This window comes from Phacochoerus africanus, chromosome 2, assembly GCF_016906955.1.
Source record: "Phacochoerus africanus isolate WHEZ1 chromosome 2, ROS_Pafr_v1, whole genome shotgun sequence".
Taxonomy (NCBI): Eukaryota; Metazoa; Chordata; class Mammalia; order Artiodactyla; family Suidae; genus Phacochoerus; species Phacochoerus africanus.
In genome coordinates, this window is record NC_062545.1 from 90,692,646 (window position 1) to 90,714,372 (window position 21,727).

Consider the following 21,727-nt stretch of genomic DNA (forward strand, 5'->3'; position numbering starts at 1 on the left):
TGCAAGCACTATGTACATACATACATGAGACCAGGGAAGAAAGATAAATGCTTTCTTTCCTGGTGTATATCTATTCTCTGGTAAAGCACCTTCACTTGATAGAGCTATTAAGTTACTATTAAATGGTTGTTACCATACTTTTTAAAAAAAATATTTGATTTTAAAAAGGATAGACTGAACTTCTTTGCAGAACAGATGCTGACTCACAGTCATTGAAAAACTTATGGTCTACAGAGGAGACAGTTTGGGGGGGTAGGGGGATGTGCTTTGGCTGTGGGATGGAAATTCTGTGAAATCAGACTGTTATGATCATTATACAACTACAGATGTGATAAATTCATTTGAGTAATAAAAAAAGCAAGTAAAAAAATAAATATTCACTTTTATTATACCAATTAATATTTGCTTTAAGGATTATAGAAACTGCCATGTGCATAAAAATTAAGCCTATTTGGTTTATTTTTTACTTTTTAAAAATTAAAGTGTAGTTGATTTACAATGTTGTGCCAATTTCTGCTGTACAGCAAAGTGACCCAGTCATATATATATATACATATTCTTTTTCTCATATCATTCCCCATCATGTTCTATTTCAAGAGAGTGGACACAGTTCCCTGCGCTACACAGCAAGACAGACTTTTGTTTTCTAAAGTTTGCTACTTTTAGTTTTTGGTTAGAAATGGAAGAGGGGTCTTTTATATAGTGTACTTGGCCCAACTACAGACGATTACATTTGATACTTTGCACTTGTAACTCCTAAATATAAAGACAAACTACAATTTTAGAGTTTGGGAGTTCCTGTTGTGGTGTAGTGGGAACTAATCCAACTAGGAACCATTAGGTTGCAGGTTCAATCCCTGGCTCGCTCAGTGGGTTAAGGATCCAGCATTGCTGTGAGCTGTGGTGTAGGTTGCAGACACGGCTTGGATCTGGCGTTGCTGTGGCTGTGGCATGGGCCGGCAGCTACAGCTCTGATTAAACTCATTAGCCTAAGAACCTCTCTATGCCGCTGGTGTGGTCCTAAAAGAAAGACAAAAGACCAAAAAAAAAAAAAAAAAACCCCAAAACCCCTCCCCCAAAAAAACCAAAAAAAAAAAAAAGCTTTTAGGAAAGACATCACCTGTCTTTACCATTGAAGAAACAGATGTAGAGAAGTTAAATTACTAGGGTCAAAATGGTTAAAGAGGTTTTTGGAGGTCCTCGGGAAACAGGTACCTGTTTGATAAGGAATTAACATTTAGCAATAAAATTATAGAAGTGAATTTGTAGTGACAATGTGTGGGTACAAAAGATTACTATCTGTGTAAATCATAGGACAACACATGATAGCCCCAAACAGAAGCGTTTTGAAAATTAACAATAAAAATTATGGTTCTTATTATCTGAAAACAGCTTCTTTTAAATGCATGTAGATTATGGTAAAAACTGCCTTTCACTGATTTATTCTGGTTTTGGAAAGTTGGAATTGGTTTAACAAGGCCGTTCATGTGCTTTAGGTTCTGAGGATCATTTATCTGAATGGTCCTTCTTGAATTTCTTTCTCCAAAATTTTGCAGATTTTCTTTTGGGATTTTGAGCAAAAAACAGACTGACCTTTTCTCTGGAGAAATAGACCAGCCAGGAAGCCAGAATTTGTAGGCTTCTGGCTCTGAATTGGCTGAGAGAATTGTAGTTTTATTTAGTTGGAGAGAACTTTTGAGTGGGGATGAAAACATCTTTTATCTGTTTCCCTTTATTTTTTAATACCGGCCATGTAATAGTTGCATTCATTTAGTTTCCCAGACAGTAAAATTGCTTGATAATTTTGCTGGCTTGATTATGACCCAAGTACAGTAAAGGTTAGGATGCTAAGAATGGATATGCTTTTTTCCCAGTTCTGGCTTACAAAGAAAGTAAGTTTATATCAGAATGTTTGGCCATGCTCTTGGAGGCATTGGCTTAGTTCTGTAATTATTACTTGGGACATCTCCTTGTGGTCATATTGAGCTTAATATTTCTATTTTCATTGATGTTTATTCCAAATATTTTTCTGTATTCACCATTTCACCTATTCCTACCCATGGAGAAAACAATCACAGGCAGTAGGCTATTCCCCGATTTTAGAAAATTTGATTGTTTTTCCTCTCTCTTGAGTGAGGACATGGTTAGCTCCTGGTCCCACTGAAGTAGATCTTGTAAGGGAACAAAATGTGAATAAACCAGTTCTGTCCTGTGCTTGCTTCAGCAGCACATATACTAAAATTGAAATAATGCTGAGATTAGCATGGCACCCAAGCAAGGATGATGCTCAAATTCATGAAGTGTTCCATATTTTTTTTTAATATGTGGAATCTCTTTAAATGATGTAAATGAACTTATTTACAAAACAGAAACAGACTCACCGACACAGAAGACAAATTTGTGATTACCAAAGGGAAGAAAGGGGGGAGGGATAAATTAGGAATTTGGGGTTAAAATATACATACTACTGTATATAAAATCTATAACCAACAAGGACCTACTGTCTAGCACAAGGAACTGTACTCAATATCTTGTAATAACCTGTAATGGAAGAGAGTGTAAAAAAAGAATTGTAGTTCAGTAGATTAAGAACCTTCCTAGTATCCATGAGAATGGTGATTCAATCCCTGGCCTCTCACGTTGGGTTAAGGATCTGGTGTTTCCACAAGCTGTGGCATCGGTAGCAGATGTGGCTTGGATCCTGAGTTGCTATGGCTGTGGAGTAGGCTGGTAGCTGCAGTTCCAGTTTGACCCATAGGCTGGGAAATTCCTTATGCCACAGGGTGCAGCCCTAAAAAAAAAGAATATCTATATTTATATATGTATGTACATAATATATATGTTCAATTGAATCACTTTGCTGTACACCTGAAACTCACTTAACTTTGTAAAACAACTGTATTTCAATAGATTTTTTTTTAAAAGAAACTAATTCTGTCCTCACAGAGCATGACTTAGAGTTAAGAAGATAAGACAGGAATCTAAATAATCAAAATGATAAAGAGGGCAGTGAGCTTGGATGGTGCCAGTAGTGATGGAGACAGTGGGACTGTCCAGACCCAGGTTGTCCTTTCCTGAGATGTGTACACGGTTAGAGAGAGGAGGAGGTGCCCAAGGGTGAGTCAGAGGTTTTGAGTCCTGGTGGCTGATAAACTGGTGCCCGAAGGAAGAGGGGGATCAAGTGTTAATGAGAGACCATGAGCTCAGGTTTGAATCTCCTGAGGCTGAAGTACCCTTTGGACACCCATTCAGAGAAAACTTAGGAAGGAGCTTTGAGCCTCTCTGTGCAAGAATGTGTGTAAAAGCTTGAAATATGAAGAGTAATACCAGTTCAACATAATTTGAATGTCATCACAGGGCTGTAATAATGAACAGAGCATCTGCACTTCATTTCCACATGTAGGTGACTTGGAAGCACCTTCTAACCTAGTGATTTCTGAGAGGACTCACCGTTCTTTGAGAGTGAGCTGGACGCCCCCTTCTGACAGCGTGGATAGGTACAAAGTGGAATATTACCCAGTGTCCGGAGGGAAACGTCAAGAAGTGAGTAGATCCCACCTACAGCCCCATCCTCAGCCCCATGCTGAGCGTGGGTCCTCCTCCTTAGGGCCCTGAGAGGAGTGCTGGGTGAGGAGCAAGCAGGCTGTAGGGGCAGAGCTGAGGGCACAATGCTGCTCTCTCCATGTCTTGCTAGGCAAGCACCTCCATTTGGGCTTAATTAGAGGGAAAGAGCTTTGCTTAATTTCTTACAGCTTCTAAGAATTGCAGAAAGTAATACAATGTTAAATTAAAGGATTAAGGAATTCCCGCTGTGGCTTAGTGTGTTGTCTCTGTGAGGATACAGGTTCAATCCCTGGCCTTACCTCAGTGGGTTAAGAATCTGGTGGTGTTGCAAGCTGCGGTGTAGGTCACTGATGTGGCCTGGATTGGGTGTTGCTATAGCCATAGTTGCAGCTCTGATTCAACTCCTAGCCTGGGAACTTCCATATGTGGCAGGTGCAGCCCAAAGTAAAAATAAAGAAAGAAATAAAGCATTAACAAGATGCTTAATTTATACTAGAATCAAGGAGTAGGAAGGAAACATGGAAGATGATCTAGTTTTATCCACTCATTATGCAAATAAGGAGACAACAACTGGAAGAATAAATTGTATGAATTGTCCAAGCTCTCATTGTAATATGGTGGTTTCCAAAAACAAAAGACAATGGCTTCATTACACTATAATTTCTAAGCTCATTGCAGTTAACTTCTTTGCAATTATAGTTATAGTAGAAAAAGGGAAGTGATTATAACATAAATTGTCATTTAACAATTTTTTTCCCTCTAGTTTTACGTAAGCCGATTGGAGAGTAGCACGGTACTGAAAGATCTGAAGCCTGAAACTGAGTATGTTGTCAATGTGTATTCTGTGGTAGAAGATGAATACAGTGAGCCTCTGAAGGGCACAGAAAAAACCTGTGAGTCAGATTTTAAAAAAATCTTCTCTTGGTTTCATTTTTTTAAAATAAAGAGGTGACAGCCTGGGTGGGGTTTTTGTCAGCCTTCCAGATCATTCCTTTATGCGGGATCCATTCAGCATATCTTTACTGAGTGCATTCTTACTGCAGGTGCTTAAATGCTCTGGGGTTTTCTGCTGTTACTGGCTGTTCCTGCCATCATGGGACCCCCCTGGGGGGAGGGTAGTCATGGCCATGGATATCCTAGAGGGAAAGTACCTTTCATGGTTATCCATGTCTGAAGGGAAGGTACTGTGTGGGAAGTGGGGCCAGGATTGTCTGGAATAGCGGCTGTGCAGGAATGACCTAGTTCAGTTCTGCACGCGGCCAGATCTTCCTGCTGGCAGTGAGAGCTCCCTTTTTACAACTGGCTTTTGGACTCTGGCCTTCACAAGTGAAGCACTAATGGCTTTGGCTTTGAGTTGAGCTTTGGGGAAAGAGGTTCCTCAATCTATTCCTCCAATCCTACTATTCCTAGTAGGGCTTCTGAGGCCATATGAAAATATTCTTTTCTTTTCCCAACTTCTTGGCCGGGCTCCGGGAAGAAGGGGGGCCACTCAGAGGGGGAAGGAGTGGGTGTAACTCTTTCCAAGGCAGAGAATTGACTCTACTTACTGTCCCCCTCTTAGGTCTTCTCTTCTCTCATTTCCCTTCATATTAGACCAGTGGAGGTGGGAAATACTGTATTTCATAATGGACAGGATGAATCTGATAATTACTTAAACTCAAATCTTTGGACAAAAAATAGAAAACTCTCTGGGTGTTATGTGGAGAGATTCTAAGCCTTTTACTCTGCCTCCTGGGCTTACCTTCTCTTTGAAGAATCTCCTCAGTTCCAGTTATGAATATAAGGCACTCTCTCATTTAAAATTTTTTAAAAGAAAAGATGAAATGACATATTGAGTTGGTTTTTTTAATGTATGAAATCTATGATTGAGGAATGAAAATAGTCAACAGTTTCAAGATGTTCCTGAAAAAGAGGCTGAAATCTCAGGAAGCAGGTCCCTGTTTTGGCTTCCATGTGGACTTCACAGAATGCCATTTTAAATTTAAACTTCTTGGAGTTCCCACTGTGGCACAATGGGATTGGTGGCACCTCTGTAACACTGGGACAAAGGTTCGATCCTTGGCCTGACACAGTGGGTTAAAGGATCTGGCATTGCTGCAGCTGTGGCTTAGGTCAAAACTGCAGTGCTGATCTCATCCCTGGCCTGGGAACCCCATCTGCTGCAGGGCAGCTAAAAAAGAAAGAACATAAGCATAAAAAAAATCAATTTAAACTTCTTTTCTCTATGAAATGGTGATAGTTATGACATGCAATCCTAGTGTAAGGTGGAGATAAATAATGAGACTGGGTTTTGAGGGGGAGAAGAAAAGATTCCCTTCACTCTCATTGATTTCTCACAGCAGCCCAGTCTCTATTTAGCATCTACACACATCAATAGCTAGATAGGAAGTAATTAAAAAATGAGTAGAATGACAAGAACTAGACTGACGTCTGATTTTACCTTCCAACAGTGCCGGTCCCTGTAGTCAGCCTGAACATTTATGACGTTGGCTCAACTGCCATGCGAGTGCAGTGGCAGCCAGTGGGCGGGGCTACTGGCTATGCCTTGTCCTATGAACCCATCAACGCCACACAACCGGCCACACCCAAGGAGGTGGGAGATGTTTGTTTCTTTACCCTTGGAGCTTCCTGAGACTTGGCTCTCCTAAAGTTCTCATTGAAGGGCAGTTACTTGGGAAGGAACTCATTTATAACTTTAAACCACAAAACAGAAAAACAGACTGGATTTGTGGCTGGTAACCATCTTAGAAGACCTTAGCATGGAAAAAGAAATGCAGTTCAGAGAAATGAAAAATAAAAGTTGTGAGGGGTGGGGAGGGGATAGAGTGGGAATTTGGGGTTAGCAGATGCAAACTATTATATACAAACCCGGTAACAACAAAGTCCTACTATACAGCACAGGGAACTGTATTCAATATCCTGTGATAAGCCATAATGGAAAAGAATATAAAAACAGAATGTATATATATATGGCTGGGTCACTTTTACAGCAGAAATTAACACAATGTTGTAAATCAACTATACTTCAATTAAAGAAGGATAGAAGTTGAGTTAAAATCAAGTGGTTATAAATCAGTGTAAATGACCACCCGTGTTAGTGGGAACGTTTCATTTGATTGTGTTATTTCCCTTTGGCCTGTCCATCTGCAGATGCGTGTGGAACCAACAGTGAATGATGTGCAGCTGAGTGACCTCTTTCCCAACACAGAGTACAAGGTCACGGTCCAGGCCTCTCTGTATGACCTCACCAGCGAACCAGTCACTGCGAGGGAGGTCACCTGTAAGACTTTGCTTGTTTTCCTTCAGCTCTTATTGCTGTGAGCATAATGTTCACTGGGCTTTTTCTTTCATCTAGTGATGCTGTCAATAATTTGATAATTTGTGCCTAAGTTAAATTACTCATGGCAATCAAATTTGAGAATTAAGGTTATCGCTAGACTTATTGTAGCATCATAAGTTGATTCTAGGCTTTGCTTTTATTTTTTTCATATATAACGTGTGGTTTTGAGATGTATCTTAGAATCAGTGGTGTCTTACAGCCTCTCTTGGCTAGGTGTCAATCAGCGATAGAGTATAAAACAATGGTGCATCTTACAATCGCTATTGTAGATCCATAAAATATGATAGGTAGTGTTGGTGAGAAGGGAATGTTGGGTGAGGGTAGTTTTCGAGGAAGGCTAGGTTTAAGATCAAGATGTTCCAAGTTCTTTTTGAAGCAGAAACTCTATGGCACCTTTCAGTTAAGTAAATTAATCAGTTAATTCAATCCCCAAATGTGCTTAGGTGTTAGGAATGGACCCATAAATAACACAGAACAGCATGGAGCACTCAGACTCCTTTGTGGTTTTCACTTATCTTGTGTGTGTTGTTCAGCCCCTTTTGTATTTCTGGTTTGTTTCACTAGCATTTAGATGCTTTTTCTTGAAAAGTGACAGTGACTGCACTTTCCTTACTCAGCTGGTAGTTTTGTTTCATGCTTCTTGAGGTGGGTGTGCTGGGATAGATGACCTGCCTAAATTTCATGAGTTTAAGGCCACATTTCTAAGGAAATGAAGAATTTGGAAGGAACTTTCAAGGGGTAAAAGGGGACTGAGAGGGAAACATAAATGAGGCAGAAAAGAGAAGCCCTGTGAGGTGTGGCAGGATACATTCATTAACAGTAATAATCATCTTGGATCCTATCTGGAGTTGGAGGTTTCTGGAAATGGAGTGATGGCAGACAGAGAGTGTGGGGGGCCAGCCAGAGATGAAGATGTGTTCTGCTGGGAGAGGGGAACTGAGTCATTGTGGGATGAAGGACAAATTGGCTATACATTTGGATGTGGGGCTGGACCGCTACAGTGGAGAGAGGGAAGGCACAGAGAAAGGCAGAGATGAAAACATCGAAGGGATAGAAGTACAGAATCATGCTTATATGTACAGAGTTGAAGTGAGAGACAAAGGAATTTGGTCAAATAGAAAGAGTGAGAGATCTCATGTAACAAGAGAAAAATCTCTTTGTCAGTTATCTTCCTCCTCTTCCTTTTTTTTGGGGAAGGGTGCTGCACCCATGGCACATGGAAGTTCCCAGGCTAGGAGTCATATTGGAGCTGTAGCTACCAGCCTACACCACAGCTGCAGCAATATGGGATCTGAGCCATGTCTGCCACCTACGCCACAGCTCACAGCAACACCAGATCTTTAATCTCCTGAGTGAGGCCAGGGGTCAAACCCACATCCTCATGGATACTAGTTGGGTTCATTACCACTGAGCCACAATGGGAACTCCCTCATCTTTTTTTAAGATAAAGGTTTGTTTGACTTGGTGAAAATTTATCATTTGAATTTTCTTCTAACCTTTTAGGATTCTGTGGGTCTTCTTATAAGCTCACTGGATACTTAATTTCGGCTCATTGTCATTCTTCACGCTTGTAACGTTTGTTTTTCTATCACATTCTTAAGGGAGTATAACTTTATTTATTTATTTATTTTTGTCTTATTTTTTATTTTTTTTTTTTGCTATTTCTTTGGGCCGCTCCCGCGGCATATGGAGGTTCCCAGGCTGGGGGTTGAATCAGAGCTGTAGCCACCGGCCTATGCCAGAGCCACAGCAACACGGGATCCGAGCCGCGACTGCAACCTACACCACAGCTCACGGCAACGCCGGATCGTTAACCCACTGAGCAAGGGCAGGGATCGAACCCGCGACCTCATGGTTCCTAGTCGGATTTGTTAACCACTGTGCCACGACGGGAACTCCGGGAGTATAACTTTAATTTCGATTGCTATCGTAGCTTTTTTTTTGTCTTTTTCTAGGGCCTCACCCACGGCATATGGAGTTTCCCAGGCTAGGGGTCAAATTGGAGCTGTAGCCGCTGGCCTACACCAGAGCTGTAGCAACTTGGGATCCAAGCCGCATCTGTGATCTACACCACAGCTCATGGGAATACCGGGTCCTTAACCCACTAGGCAAGGCCAGGAATCGAACCCGCAACCTCATCATTCCTAGTCGGATTAGTTAACCACTGAGCCATGACAGGAACTCCCTATCGTAGCTTATTTAAATATCTGATGAAGAAGTATGAGCTGTACATTTTTGGTGAATTATGATTTATTATAGCTGAGCAACACGCAAAAGCCTAGTTAAATAGAGTGGGAGAAATTTTAAGATAGAAGTGAGAAGTTGGAGTTGTGATAAAAATGGAAATTCATGCTATTTTTAAAAAGCCTTCTGAAGAAGAATTCAGCTATACCTGGTAGAATCCAAGAGCTTTTATCATCACAGCCAATTTGTTTGGTTACTTTGCTGCACATCTTTAACTTTTCTCCAAACTTCTTGACAACTCGTGTGGATGCTTTAGAGCTTTGTGGTTGAGAATCACATCTGGACCTAATTTCTCATGCATCTCCAGTGCCTTTGCCCAGTCCTCGAGATCTGAAACTCAGAGACGTGACTCACAGCACCATGAATGTCTTATGGGAACCTGCGCCGGGACAAGTGCGTAAATACGTTGTCCGCTACAAAACACCAGAAGAGGATTTCAAAGAGGTAGGTTGAGATGGAAACTTTAGAATTATTTGTTTTCCTAGTAGGCTTAATGAATGAATCTAAACAGGCATAGATGATAGCCTGTTTTGAAGACTTGTCACTTTATTAATATAGCATTGAAAACTTGTCATACCATATATTGATAAAGCACTATTTGAATACGGATAATATATTGGACTGTCTAGCATTTGATTTAGAAATGTTTTGCTGTGAGGTGTTAATCTCATGAACATCATCCTTTAGTAGATAAAGATTTACAGAATCTAGATGGTATTTTGCACTCCTCCAGATGCCTAATGTGATGCTCTACATTCTAGCAATTACTAAAAATGCCATTATAATGTTTCTAAAAATGAAAGCGAGCAAGGGGATGCAGGAAAGAAGAGGGGGTTTGTCAGATAATAGGAAGATAGGACAGTTGAGCAGGACAGCGAGAAAGTATGTATATAATGTTAGAGGAATGTTCCTTCGGCTTTGAGCATTTTTTTTTTTTTGGATGTGCTGTGATAGAGAGCTACTTCCACAACAACCTGCTTCAAAGTGGGACCAAACTGAGGGGCTTCACCAGAAAATGGGCTTAAAACCTATGTTTGCTGAAAGGGGCATTAATGTGAAAGCCTCAGAGGCATTTTTGGAAGCTAGAAACAGTTTCTATAAGCACTTGGTTATGGACTTTGTTAGTCATTTGGATTGTACTAATGCTAATTTACACCTGTGCATGCATTCCTTTCATTCTGGATTTCAATGTCAAAAGCAGTATGGTGACCAGTGGGTCTTACAGTGTTCTTGTTCGTAACAAACTAATCCACAGGAGAATTTTTCTGAAAGAACTCAGGCAGTGGTACAAAGGGAGACAGGAAAAAACAATTTGGTTGTTTGAATTCCTAGGCAGTCATCATTTACCAGACAATAGTGCCAGATATGGCTGTAGTTCATACATTTTTTTCCACTTTGGAAGCATTTAAACTATCTCCGGTTCCTAGATTTGCCACTGAATGCAAGTTATGTGCCCAATGTACAGTTAAGGGCAAACAAACCAAGAGGTTGGAATTTGGAGCAGAGAAAGGTTTATTGCCTGGCCAGGCAAGGAATTGGATGGCTTATGCCCCCAAAGCTCCAAACTCCTCAAAGAGTTTCAGCAAAGCACTTTTAAAAGCCAGGTGAGGGAGGGGTGAGGTTAGTTGTTGCAAATTTGGTGTCAAAATCCATTGTTTTTTATAGCTGTCTATGTAGGTCAGGTCGTGATGTTCCTGTAAACCTCCAATAAAACAAGTGTCTGCTCTACACCTTTTTATCTCTATGAAAGGTCAGAGCCCTGAGAATGGATTCTCCTGTATATTTCAGGCCATAGGCAATGTTCTTTTACAAAAGATGTAGAGCCAGCATGACTGACTAAGCACAGGCCACGGATCTGATCTAATGTGGAGTCAGATTTGTTTTTCCCTCTTACAGACTTTATTGCAGAATGGAAACCACTGCTCTTTTTTAGTACCACACTTCTTATGCTCTTGCCTTGAGAGATAGAGCAAATATAGCAAACAATAAACAAAAATAAACTTTGTAAAAAGAGTTCCACTGCTTTATTGTAGGTAGAGGTGGACAGGTCACAGACCAGTACGCCTCTCAAAGACCTCTTCTCGCAAACCCTGTACACTGTCAGCGTTTCTGCTGTGTATGATGAAGGGGAGTCTCCCCCTGTGACTGCTCAAGACACCACCCGTGAGTTGTGCTTCTGCTTTATTGACGACTGGAAATAGCACTGTGTGCATGTGTCCCTGGACTAACTGGGCTATTTTCATTTCTTTTTTCTTTTTTTTTTTTTTGTTTTTGGTCTTTTTATGGCTGCACTTGTGGCATATGGAGGTTCCCAGGCTAGGGGTGGAATCGGAGCTATAGCTGCCCGCCACAGCCACAGCCACAGCCACGCCAGATCCAAGCCTTGTCTGCAACCTACACCACAGCGCACTCAATGCCAGATCCTTAACCCACTGAGTGAGGGGAGGGATTGAACCTGCAACCTCATGGTTCCTAGTCGGATTCATTTCCACTGCACCACAATGGGAACTCCTCCATTTCTTTAAAATTTTTTTTTTATTGAAGTATAGTTGATCTATAACATTGGTTAGTTTCAGGTATGTAGTAAAGTGATTCAGTTATACATACATATGCAAATGTGTATATATATATATATATATATATATATATATATATATATATACACACACACTCCTTTTCAGATTCTTTACCCTTGTATACTAATAGAAAATATTGAGTATAGTTCTCTGTACATTTCTTAATGTTATTTTTGTCAGTATTTAATGATATCTGTGTTCATAGATTGTTTTCCACTTATTTTCTTCCTATTTTCTATCTCTATGCACATTCTTTTTTAAAAAATGATTTTTATTTTTTCCATTATAGCTGGTTTACAGTGTTCTGTTAATTTTTTACTGTATAGCAAAAAGACCCAGTCACACATACATACAAACATTATTTTTCTCACACTATCCTCCATCATGCTCCATCATAAGTGACTAGGTATAGGTCCCAGTGCTATACAGCAGAATCTCATTGCTTATCTATTCTGAATTTATGCCCATTCTTTTCCTGATAATTTCTATCCTGTTATTCTACCAGCCTCTGTCACTAATTCATCTTCTGGATACTTAACTGTGGGGTGTGTGCATGTGTATGTGTGTGTGTGTGCGTGTGTGTGTGTGTGTGTGTGTGTGTGTGTGTGTGTGTGTGTTTAGGGGGTGGGAGAAAGTGTATTCTTCATGTATGTTGGACATTTTCTCTGGAAAGCATGCATTAAGTTGTCATTGTTTTTTGAGATCTGATTGTACTGTATGTAAAATGTTCTCAGGGCTAGCAAAGGATGATGATCTTTGCCCTAGGTAGTATTTCACTGTGGAGATAAAAAGTAACAATACATAGGAGCATATAAGGAAGGTGAGGTGGGAGCTGCTCAGAGGAGAGGAAGACTCCCACAGTAAGGAGTCTTACTGTGGAGGGTACAGGGCACCTGCCTGGGCCCGGCCAGCCCTGCTCCATTCTGAGCCTGCTTTAAAGGATGTCCCTTTCTCTCCCTCTCATGGTCCTTCTGTAGTATTTAACCCATCATCATTGTCTTTGGGTTCTTTTTTTTTTTTTTTTCCTTTTTTGGGCTGAACCCGTGGCAGATGGAAGTTCCCAGGCTAGGGGTTGAATCAGAGCTGCAGCTGCTGGCCTACACCACAGCGACAGCAACACCATATCCTTAATCCACTGAGTGAGGCCAGGGATCGAACCCTCATCCTCCTGGATACTAGTCTGATTTGTTACCACTGAGCCACGACGGGAACTCCAACTCCTCCCTGTCTGTATTTACTTTCAAGTGAACTAAAGTGGTGGGCCACTTGGTTGTAGGTAATATTGTCAGCCAGTTTCCAAGTGTTCATTAAAATAAAACAAGGCAGTTCTATTACATTATTTGTAGATCACATCCAAAAACTTAGTTCTGCCTTTTCTCATAACAGGCACTGTGCCAGCTCCAACAAACCTATGGATCTCTGAAGTAACGCCAGAGAGTTTCAGAGGCACTTGGGATCATGGAGCTTCCGATGTATCGCTCTACAGAATCACCTGGGCACCTTCTGGAAGCACAGATAAGATGGAGGTGGTGCTAACTCTTTTCTTCTTCTTTTTTTTAGATCCTGTTTCATTATAGGGACTCTATGTTGCCCAGAAGGCATCCTTTCCTATTAGTGACATTTGAGCTCATGTTATGCATCAGAGCAGGAGGAACATCTGCCTAAGTGATGTCAGCTGATGGCCACTTAGCATATGGCATATGTGGTGACTTAATCCTGTGTTTATCGTTTGTCGTTTTTTCCTAAGACCATCCTGAATGGAGATGAGAATACTTTGGTGTTTGAAAACCTGAACCCGAACACTCTCTATGAAGTGTCTGTGACTGCCATCTACCCTGATGAGTCAGAAAGTGATGATCTGATTGGCAGCGAGCGCACACGTAGGTTTTGGCTTTCAGGAGAACATTCTTATTTTTAAATTAATTAAAAAATAGAGCCAGAGCTGTATTCCCTGAAATCTGTTTTTTTTTTTTTTTAGTGCGTTTGATACCCTTAACAACACAAGGTAAGAATCTAATTTGCTGACTGTATGAATGACCAAAGAAGGAGTGAATGAATGAATGAATGAATAATAACAACAAAATTCACTGCAAATAGGCCTTCTGCTTTTAAACCATAAGATGTTGATTGGGACCTCTTTAAAACAGGTCTTTCTTGAAACGCTTTGCTCTTTTCTACTGTTGGTTAAGGAGCCACTTGAGATTCAACAACCATCTTTTATCGTGGGGTCCATTTAGTTATAAGCCTAGAAATAGACAGTTCTTTTGATTTCCTTGGGAGCAGTATGTATTTGAGGGGAGGCCTGGTTCAGTTTGTTCACTCTGTTTCTCAACAATCTTTTTTCAGCTCCCAAAAGCGGCCCACGAAACCTTCAGGTGTATAATGCAACATCCAACAGCTTGACTGTTAAGTGGGATCCTGCTAGTGGTCGCGTGCAGAAGTACCGAATCACCTATCAGCCTTCAACAGGGGAAGGCAATGAACAGACGGTAATTTTTTTTTTTTTTTGTCTTTTTAGGACTGCACCTGTAGCATACAGTGGTTCCCAGGCTTGAGGTTGAATCGGAGCTGCAGCTGCCAGCCTACGACGCAGCCACAGCAACACAGGATCCAAGCTGCGTCTGTGACCTACACCATAGCTCAGGGCAATGCCAGATCCTTAACCCATTGAGCCAGGCCAGGGATTGTACCTGTGTCCTCATGGATGCTACTCAGATTCGTACCCGCTGAGCCACATCAGGAACTCCCTGAACAGACGATAATTTATTTTGAGAAAAAAAAAAAGTAACTTAGATAAATTCTGCCTTTTCCTCCTCAGACTCCTCTCCCTCCCAGTGAGGGGAGCCAGTGTTTGGTTAGTCACACTGTTGGGAGAATTGCAAAATTTACTGTGCTGGATGGGATTAATTGGCCTCATCTCTGATGCGTCTCAAGGCATTCGTGTTTTCCTTGAAGACTATCCATGAAGATATTTAGATGTTTGAATCTATTTATATTTTCAATCCAGATCTCTCTAACTTGATTAAGTATTGAAAATTTGCTGGACTGCCATTATTCTAATTTTTCTTTTTTTTTCCTTGTCATAAGTTATCCTCTAGATCTGATGTTTCGAGATCCAGGCGCCTGTTCCTCCATTTCATATTATTTAGCATTGTTTATCTGAGGGGATGTTCTTGAGAAAGACTGTAGGGCTGCAAACTTAGTTTTTAATCTTCCTTATCTTCCCAGAGTTTCCTTATTTTATTTTATTTTTTGTCTTTTTTTTTAGGGCTGCACCTGCGGCATGTGGAAGTCCCCAGGCTAGGGGTCAAATCAGAGCTTCAGCTGCTGGCCTATACCACAGCCACAGCAACGCTGGATCCTTGACCACTGAGAGGGTCCAGGGATTGAACCCGCATTCTCTTGGATACCAGTTGGGTTCATTATCGCTGAGCCATAACAGGAACTCCAGATTTCCCTTATTTAATAGAGCCCTTGTCCATTCGCCTTGCTGACAGGAGCTGTCTGTCTTTGAACCTTCTCCATTTTTGTTTTATGAAACTAGAACTGCACACGTTACCCTGGGTCAGGAAGCACTATGATTTTTACACAGATAGGGTCGTACTTTCCTCCAGATACCTTTTTTGAGGGCTGGTATTTTGTCAACGTTTTGTGTTATTTCATCACACAGCCTCAGAGACAGATTAGGTATTCACTCTTAATCATCTGACTCTCTGAGCCCCAGCAAATGAGTTGTCTCTCTTCCCAGTTCAGGGGTGTTAGCAGAGGTAGATACTGGCAGGGATTGAAGGTCTCTGACCTGAATGGGAAGTGTGTTTGTTAGAGTCATAGACCCCTCCAGTCCCGGTATGACTTGTGAGCTGCTCTGTGATGGTTTCCACAGGACTAGACTTAAGTAGTCTGATATACTTCGATTGAGAATTGGTTTTAGGACCGCACCTGTAGCATACAGTGGTTCCCAGGCTTGGGGTTGAATCGGAGCTGCAGCTGCCAGCCTACGACGCAGCCACAGCAACACAGGATCCAAGCTGCGTCTGTGACCTACACCATAGCTCAGGGCAATGCCAGATCCTTAACCCATTGATCCAGGCCAGGGATTGTACCTGTGTCCTCATGGATGCTAGTCAGATTCGTACCCGCTGAGCCACATCAGGAACTCCCTGAACAGATGGTAATTTGAGAAAAAAAAGTAACTTAGATAAATTCTACCTTTTCCTCCTTTATCAGTTATAAACTAAATACCAACTGTAATCAACTCACTTCTACCTATTTATTTTTGTTAATTTTTTAATTTAATTTTTCAAACATACGCAATAGCAGAGAACAGAATTATAACCCTCTGTTACTTAGTTTCTAACAATTAACATTGGCTAATCCCGTTTCATTTAATTCCCAATGAATTCCTTTAAAATTAATTCTGCATGACTTCAGATCATGTTGAAGAGATAGAATTCTATTATATATGTGTATGTAACCACACACCTTAGAAACCTTAATAATAATTTTGTAATATCACCTGGTGTAAACTGGCTGTTTGTGTCTTCTCAGAATTCAGGGTTGAAAGCTGACCCTTAATGTGATAATATATGGAGATGAAGCTTTTGGGAGGTGATTAGGTCACAAGGATGGAGTTCTCATCAATAGGATTAGTGAACTGGCTTTTATTTATTTTTTGGCCTTTTTTTATTTTAGGGCCGCACCAGTGGCATATGGAGGCTCCCAGGCTAGGGGTCAAATCAGAGCTACAGCTGCTGGTCTACACCACAGCCACAGCAACGCTAGATCCTTAACCCACTGAGTCAGGCCAGGGATCGAATCTATGTCCTCATGGATGCTGGTCAGATTTGTTTCTGCTGAGCTGCGATGGGAACTCCAGTTTTTATTTTAATGACGCATTTGATGGAATGATTTTTTTTTTGGTTGTGCCTGGGACATATGGAAGTTTCCTGACCAGGGATTGAACCTGCGCCATAGCAGTGACCTGAGCCACAGCAGTAACCACACTGGATTCTTAACTGCTAGGCTAACCAGGGACCTAGGATGGAATGCTATTTGAATGGAAGAAACAGAACTTTCATCTGTGTCAGGCCTGATTGAAGCAAAGCTTGTCCTTGGCATTTCTGTTCTTGGTGATGCTGACCCTCCAATCGCTGCTCTGGGTCTCCCTTACCATCTCTCAGTTGTTTAAATTAGAAGGAGTCTCATCAATTTATTCTCTGTGAAGTGTTATTTGATAATTCCTTAAGGTTTGTTATTCCTAGGGATATTTGCGTTTTAATTCTTGACCATGAAATAAAGTAATGGGTTGCTGATGGTAGAGTTATTTTGGAGATTTGGGAGGGAGAAGTAGGCACCCATCCTTCTGCTTCCACCCGAAGGTGAATTCTACTAAGAGGATTCTTTCACAGTTGTCAAGTAGCAAATGTCTTATATTGCTTTTGCTACTTTTCTCTCATAACCTTAAACACTAAGTTGGTTAAAACTAGCCGCTGTCATTCGGTTTGTTCCTATCGAGGATGAGGACAGTGGTGCAGTGAGGTTTCCTCTGAAACTCAGGCGGCTTGAGTTGGTGTTAAGTGGAAGCATCTGGAAGTACCTCCAGCCATCCACACGTGCCTCTGTTGTGGGCAGCAGGCTGTTTTCATGTGATTTTCATTAGCATGGCATAAACATCTGACTTAAATAAACTGCTGACAAATCATACACATTTTCTTTCAAAAAGATAGCTAGATGTCCTTGAGCGATGAATAAAACCTTCGAATTCTGTAATTAGAGGATATTGAAAAGACTTTATATCATTAGACTGGAGTCATGGGGGTGACTGGGAGACCTGGCCTGTGGCCTGGCAGAGCATCTGGTCTCAGGGTTCACACAGCTGACGCTATTAGAGTGCAGTTTTTGAAGGGGAAAACCCAAAGCTTTAGATCTTGTGCAGAATCATTTTTTTTTTTTCTTTTTAGGGCCGCACCTGTGGCATATGGAGGTTCCCAGGCTAGGGGTCGAATCAGAGCTGTAGCTGCTGGCCTGTGTCACAGCCACAGTAACAGGACCTACACCACAGCTCACGGCAACACCAGATCTTTAACCCACTGATCGAGGCCAGGGATCAAACCCACAACCTCATGGTTCCTAGTCAGATTCATTTCTGCTGTGCCACAACAGGAACTCCTGTGCTGAATCATTTTAATGTGTTTCTAAAGCAAATAAGAAACATCTGTAAAAAGGTAAGAATAATACCAAATGGTGTGGAGCCTCCACTATTTTGCAATTCTTTCCTATCTTCAAGTTACTTTGCAGTTCACTTATGATTAATGCCTTTGAGGGGAAGAAGTCTGTGAAATGTGTCTTGGATGAAATTTCGCAGTGCTGGCGGCTCGCAAGTTGAAATATCTTGTTAAGATCACCAGTTTAAGGCTTAGAATCCTTTTTTATGATTTAAGGTGCATATTTCACATTTAAAACTATACCCTATGATAGAGTTCAAACTTTCACTGTAGGCCATGTTTCCAGATCTTGGCAGAGGTCTCCATCAGTTCCCCTGTAGAAAGGGATTTTTTTCTAACAGATGAGTGCGATGGAGAGAGCAACGCTGACACTTATCCCTGTTTTTCTCCAGACCACAGTGGGAGGACGACAGAACAGTGTGCTCCTGCAGAAGCTGAAGCCCGACACACCTTACACAATCACGGTGTCCTCACTGTACCCTGATGGGGAAGGCGGCCGCATGACTGGAAGAGGCAAGACCAGTAAGTGAACCCAGACTTCAGTGGCCATTTATTTATTTTTGTGTTTTTTTTTTTCGGGCCACACTCATGGCATATAGAGGTTCCCAGGCTAGCAGTTGAGTCAGAGCTGTAGCTGCCAGCCTACACCACAGCAATGCGGGATCTGAACTGCTTCTCATGGCAATGCCAGATCCTTAACCCACCGAGCAGGGCCAGGGATCAAACCTGCATCCTCATGGATTCGAGTCAGATTCTTTTCCACTGAGCCACAATAGGAACTCCCCCAGCAGCTTTTTAAACCACCATCAGGTGGATGGAATCCCAGCATTCCCTGGAAACCCTGGGGCGATGAGTTTTGCTGATTTCTTACAGTGCATATTAATAACAATCTTAATTGGAGTTCCTGTTGTGGCTCAGCCGAACAGAATCCCACTAGTATCCATGAGGATGTGGGTTCAATCTCTGGCTTCACTCAGTGGGTTAAGGATCCAGAGTTCCCATGAGGTGTGGTGTAGGTCATAGCCTCGGCTCAGATCTGGCATTGCTGTGGCTGTGGTGTAGGCCAGTAGCTGTAGCTCTGATTCGACTCCTAGCCTTGGAACTTCCATGGATGTGGCCCTAAAAAGCAATAATAATAATAATAATAATAACAACAACAATAATAATAATAATTATAATAATTGTTTTTAAGATCCCTACTTGGAGTTACCTATGTTTGTAGAGAAAGACTTTGATTTCTTTCTAGGATAGAACAAACCAAAAACTCTCTGGGGTGAAAATACCCTGTGGGGAGATGAGACATGGACCAGATGATCACAGATGTTTCAACTCTGGATCCACATGTACTCATATCAACAGATATTTGTGGGTGCCTACTGGAGGGAGCCTGCTGTGTCCTAGGGTTCCTGGGAGGTATCAGCAAGCCTGTGCTCTGCGTGTGCTTGACTGTTAGGACCTCTCTGTGATGTACTTCCTGTGCATTCTAGAACCCTTGAATACTGTGAGGAACCTCAGAGTGTATGACCCTTCCACCAGCACTTTGAACGTTCGCTGGGACCATGCAGAGGGCAATCCTCGCCAGTACAAGCTCTTCTATGCGATGGCAGGCGGTCCAGAGGAAATGGTAATTATTTCCTGTAGGACAAATACATGTTTGTTTCCTTCTGCAGCTGAAGGATTGCCAAGCAGAGCTGAAGATTTAACTGGTTTACTTTAGTGCAGAAGAAGTTCATATTCATTTAGTGAACTTGACAGAGGGGAGGAGGTTGATGCCCTTAGGGTCTGGGTAACTGGGGGGGTGGGTGGGGTTGGGGGAAATAGTCATTCCAGGAAGTTCTAACGAGGGAGCCTGGGGGGTGTAGAGAAGTCTTTTTTTTTTTTTTTTTACTCTGTCTTTTTAGGGGTGCACCCTCGGCATATGGTGATTCCCAGGCTAGGGGTTGAATCGGAGCTGCAGATCCTAGTTGGGTTTGTTACTGCTGAGCCACAGCAGGAACCCCCAGAGAAGTCTCCATAAACTCTTATAACAGTTCAAATGGGAGCACGTCTTTCCATCCCAGTGTTACAGAACTGGCTTCTTGACTTGATCTTGAGGTAATATTTTGAGTATCATATCATTCGAAGTATTTCCTTTACAAGTTCTTCAATCAAGTACTTTATATTTTATTAAACTTTTTAGGTACCAATCCCTGGGAATACCAATTATGCCATTCTTAGGAACCTGCAGCCGGATACCCCATACACCATTACAGTAGTTCCCGTTTATTCGGAAGGTGATGGAGGACGCACATCAGATACTGGCAGGACGTGTAAGTAAGAAGCATAAAAGTGTAGCTTCTTCACTTTTCAGTATAAAGGACATATGGGCCCATTAAAGAAAACCTGGAAAAGTCCTGAGAGACTAAAAACATAAAAATTACCCACAGTTTACCTCCCTAGTACCACCAACCGTTAATATTTTAGTATACGACAAAAAATATTTATAATGGCATTCTTCTTTTGAAATGATAATTTTGGGATTTATAAATGTTCATCATTGTTCGTCAGTCATCAGTGTCCTCTTTTTTTGGCAAAAATTCATGAGCTTTACTTTGTGCTTCATAAGTTTGTGTGAAGCAGTGTTTTGTAATTGGCTTTCAGAGTATCAGTTGTTGAAGTCTGTCCTCACTTTACCGGATCGCACATTTCTCTGGTTTGCTGATAACGTGCTTTTTGGTGTTGAAAATCTGTACGCTCTCATTTGCCATTAACATCTTGAGAACTGCATTTATGGTGGTTTTACAAGTCTTTATAGTCTTGCTTAAAAGCTTTGGTGCTTATCTATAAATACTTCTTTGGCTTTAAGAATATACTTGCTGATCGCTAAAAGAGAGCAAGTATGGATGACTTTTGGCAAAAGATAAGTGGTCTAGAAAGCTAATGTTATTGGCTGAACCAAGAGTCTGGGGTTGGTATATGGATTTATTTTGCATGTGTTTCTAAGTCCCTATTGGGGCAATTAATTTAGAACTGAGTGTATGTTTTCTTTTTCCCTCCTTTTTTGCCTTTTCTTTTAATCACAGAAGACATTGGGTATCTATTTGTCGAATGAGAAGGAATGAGGGGGTGAAGGTAGCTGAGGGAATCAGACAGGCTTCATTGTGGTTGTCAGTTTTCACTTACATATAAGATCCTCTCTTTCTCCATTACCTATATTGGAAAACTGAAGCTTCTTTTCTGGTTTCTTGTCCCTTGTCCCTTGCTCTTTTGTGGCTAACCAAGTTCTACTTTGTTGACTTAGCTTGTTTTTATCGGCAACAACTTTTGCTTACATATAGACCAAGGCCAAGTTGGCTAACTTTAATTGAATTTGGATTTGGAGAGTTTTATTCAGCTTTTGGGTGTAGATAATTTGGAAGTTGGAGGAGAACAGTGTTTTATCTTATGGCAGAGTGGAAGTTCTGGAAGAGTGATCACCAAAGCTCAATGTATATAAACAGATGTCAGAAATATGTGTTGGCTTTTCTTTCCTCAGTGGTAAGAGGGGTGGCAACAAACATCCAAGTGTACAATCCAACGCCAAACAGCCTGGATGTCCGCTGGGACCCAGCGCCAGGGCCCGTGCAGCAGTATCGCCTTGTGTATTCTCCCCAGGCCGGCACTCGACCCTCAGAGTCTGTAAGTGACACTATCATCTTAGTGGTCAGAGTGGGTTAGCTCTCACTGTGCTTCCTGCTGTAGCTGCTGCTCAGAGCAGTAGGGCATTTGTTGGTGTGGCCCTAGGTCTCCTGGAAATGTCA

The 21,727-nt window shown here is 41.5% G+C and overlaps 1 protein-coding gene and 1 non-coding gene across 5 annotated transcripts in view; both read left to right on the forward strand.

Annotated features, from left to right (window-relative positions):
- COL12A1 (collagen type XII alpha 1 chain) overlaps positions 1-21,727 on the forward strand; it is a 130,505-nt gene that overhangs the window by 53,834 nt on the left and 54,944 nt on the right. For all 4 annotated transcript variants that reach the window (XM_047763788.1, XM_047763777.1, XM_047763792.1 and 1 more), the window contains 14 exons: positions 3,404-3,543; positions 4,328-4,457; positions 6,015-6,157; positions 6,715-6,844; positions 9,456-9,592; positions 11,182-11,311; positions 13,111-13,250; positions 13,472-13,604; positions 13,703-13,729; positions 14,071-14,213; positions 18,341-18,470; positions 19,436-19,572; positions 20,128-20,257; positions 21,463-21,605. In XM_047763788.1, the coding sequence (XP_047619744.1) occupies positions 3,404-3,543; positions 4,328-4,457; positions 6,015-6,157; positions 6,715-6,844; positions 9,456-9,592; positions 11,182-11,311; positions 13,111-13,250; positions 13,472-13,604; positions 13,703-13,729; positions 14,071-14,213; positions 18,341-18,470; positions 19,436-19,572; positions 20,128-20,257; positions 21,463-21,605 (1,793 nt within the window). The remainder of the gene's footprint in view (positions 1-3,403; positions 3,544-4,327; positions 4,458-6,014; positions 6,158-6,714; positions 6,845-9,455; positions 9,593-11,181; positions 11,312-13,110; positions 13,251-13,471; positions 13,605-13,702; positions 13,730-14,070; positions 14,214-18,340; positions 18,471-19,435; positions 19,573-20,127; positions 20,258-21,462; positions 21,606-21,727) is intronic.
- LOC125121678 (U6 spliceosomal RNA) lies at positions 2,212-2,315 on the forward strand. The gene has a single exon (XR_007133558.1). It is a non-coding gene; the product is annotated as a U6 spliceosomal RNA (small nuclear RNA).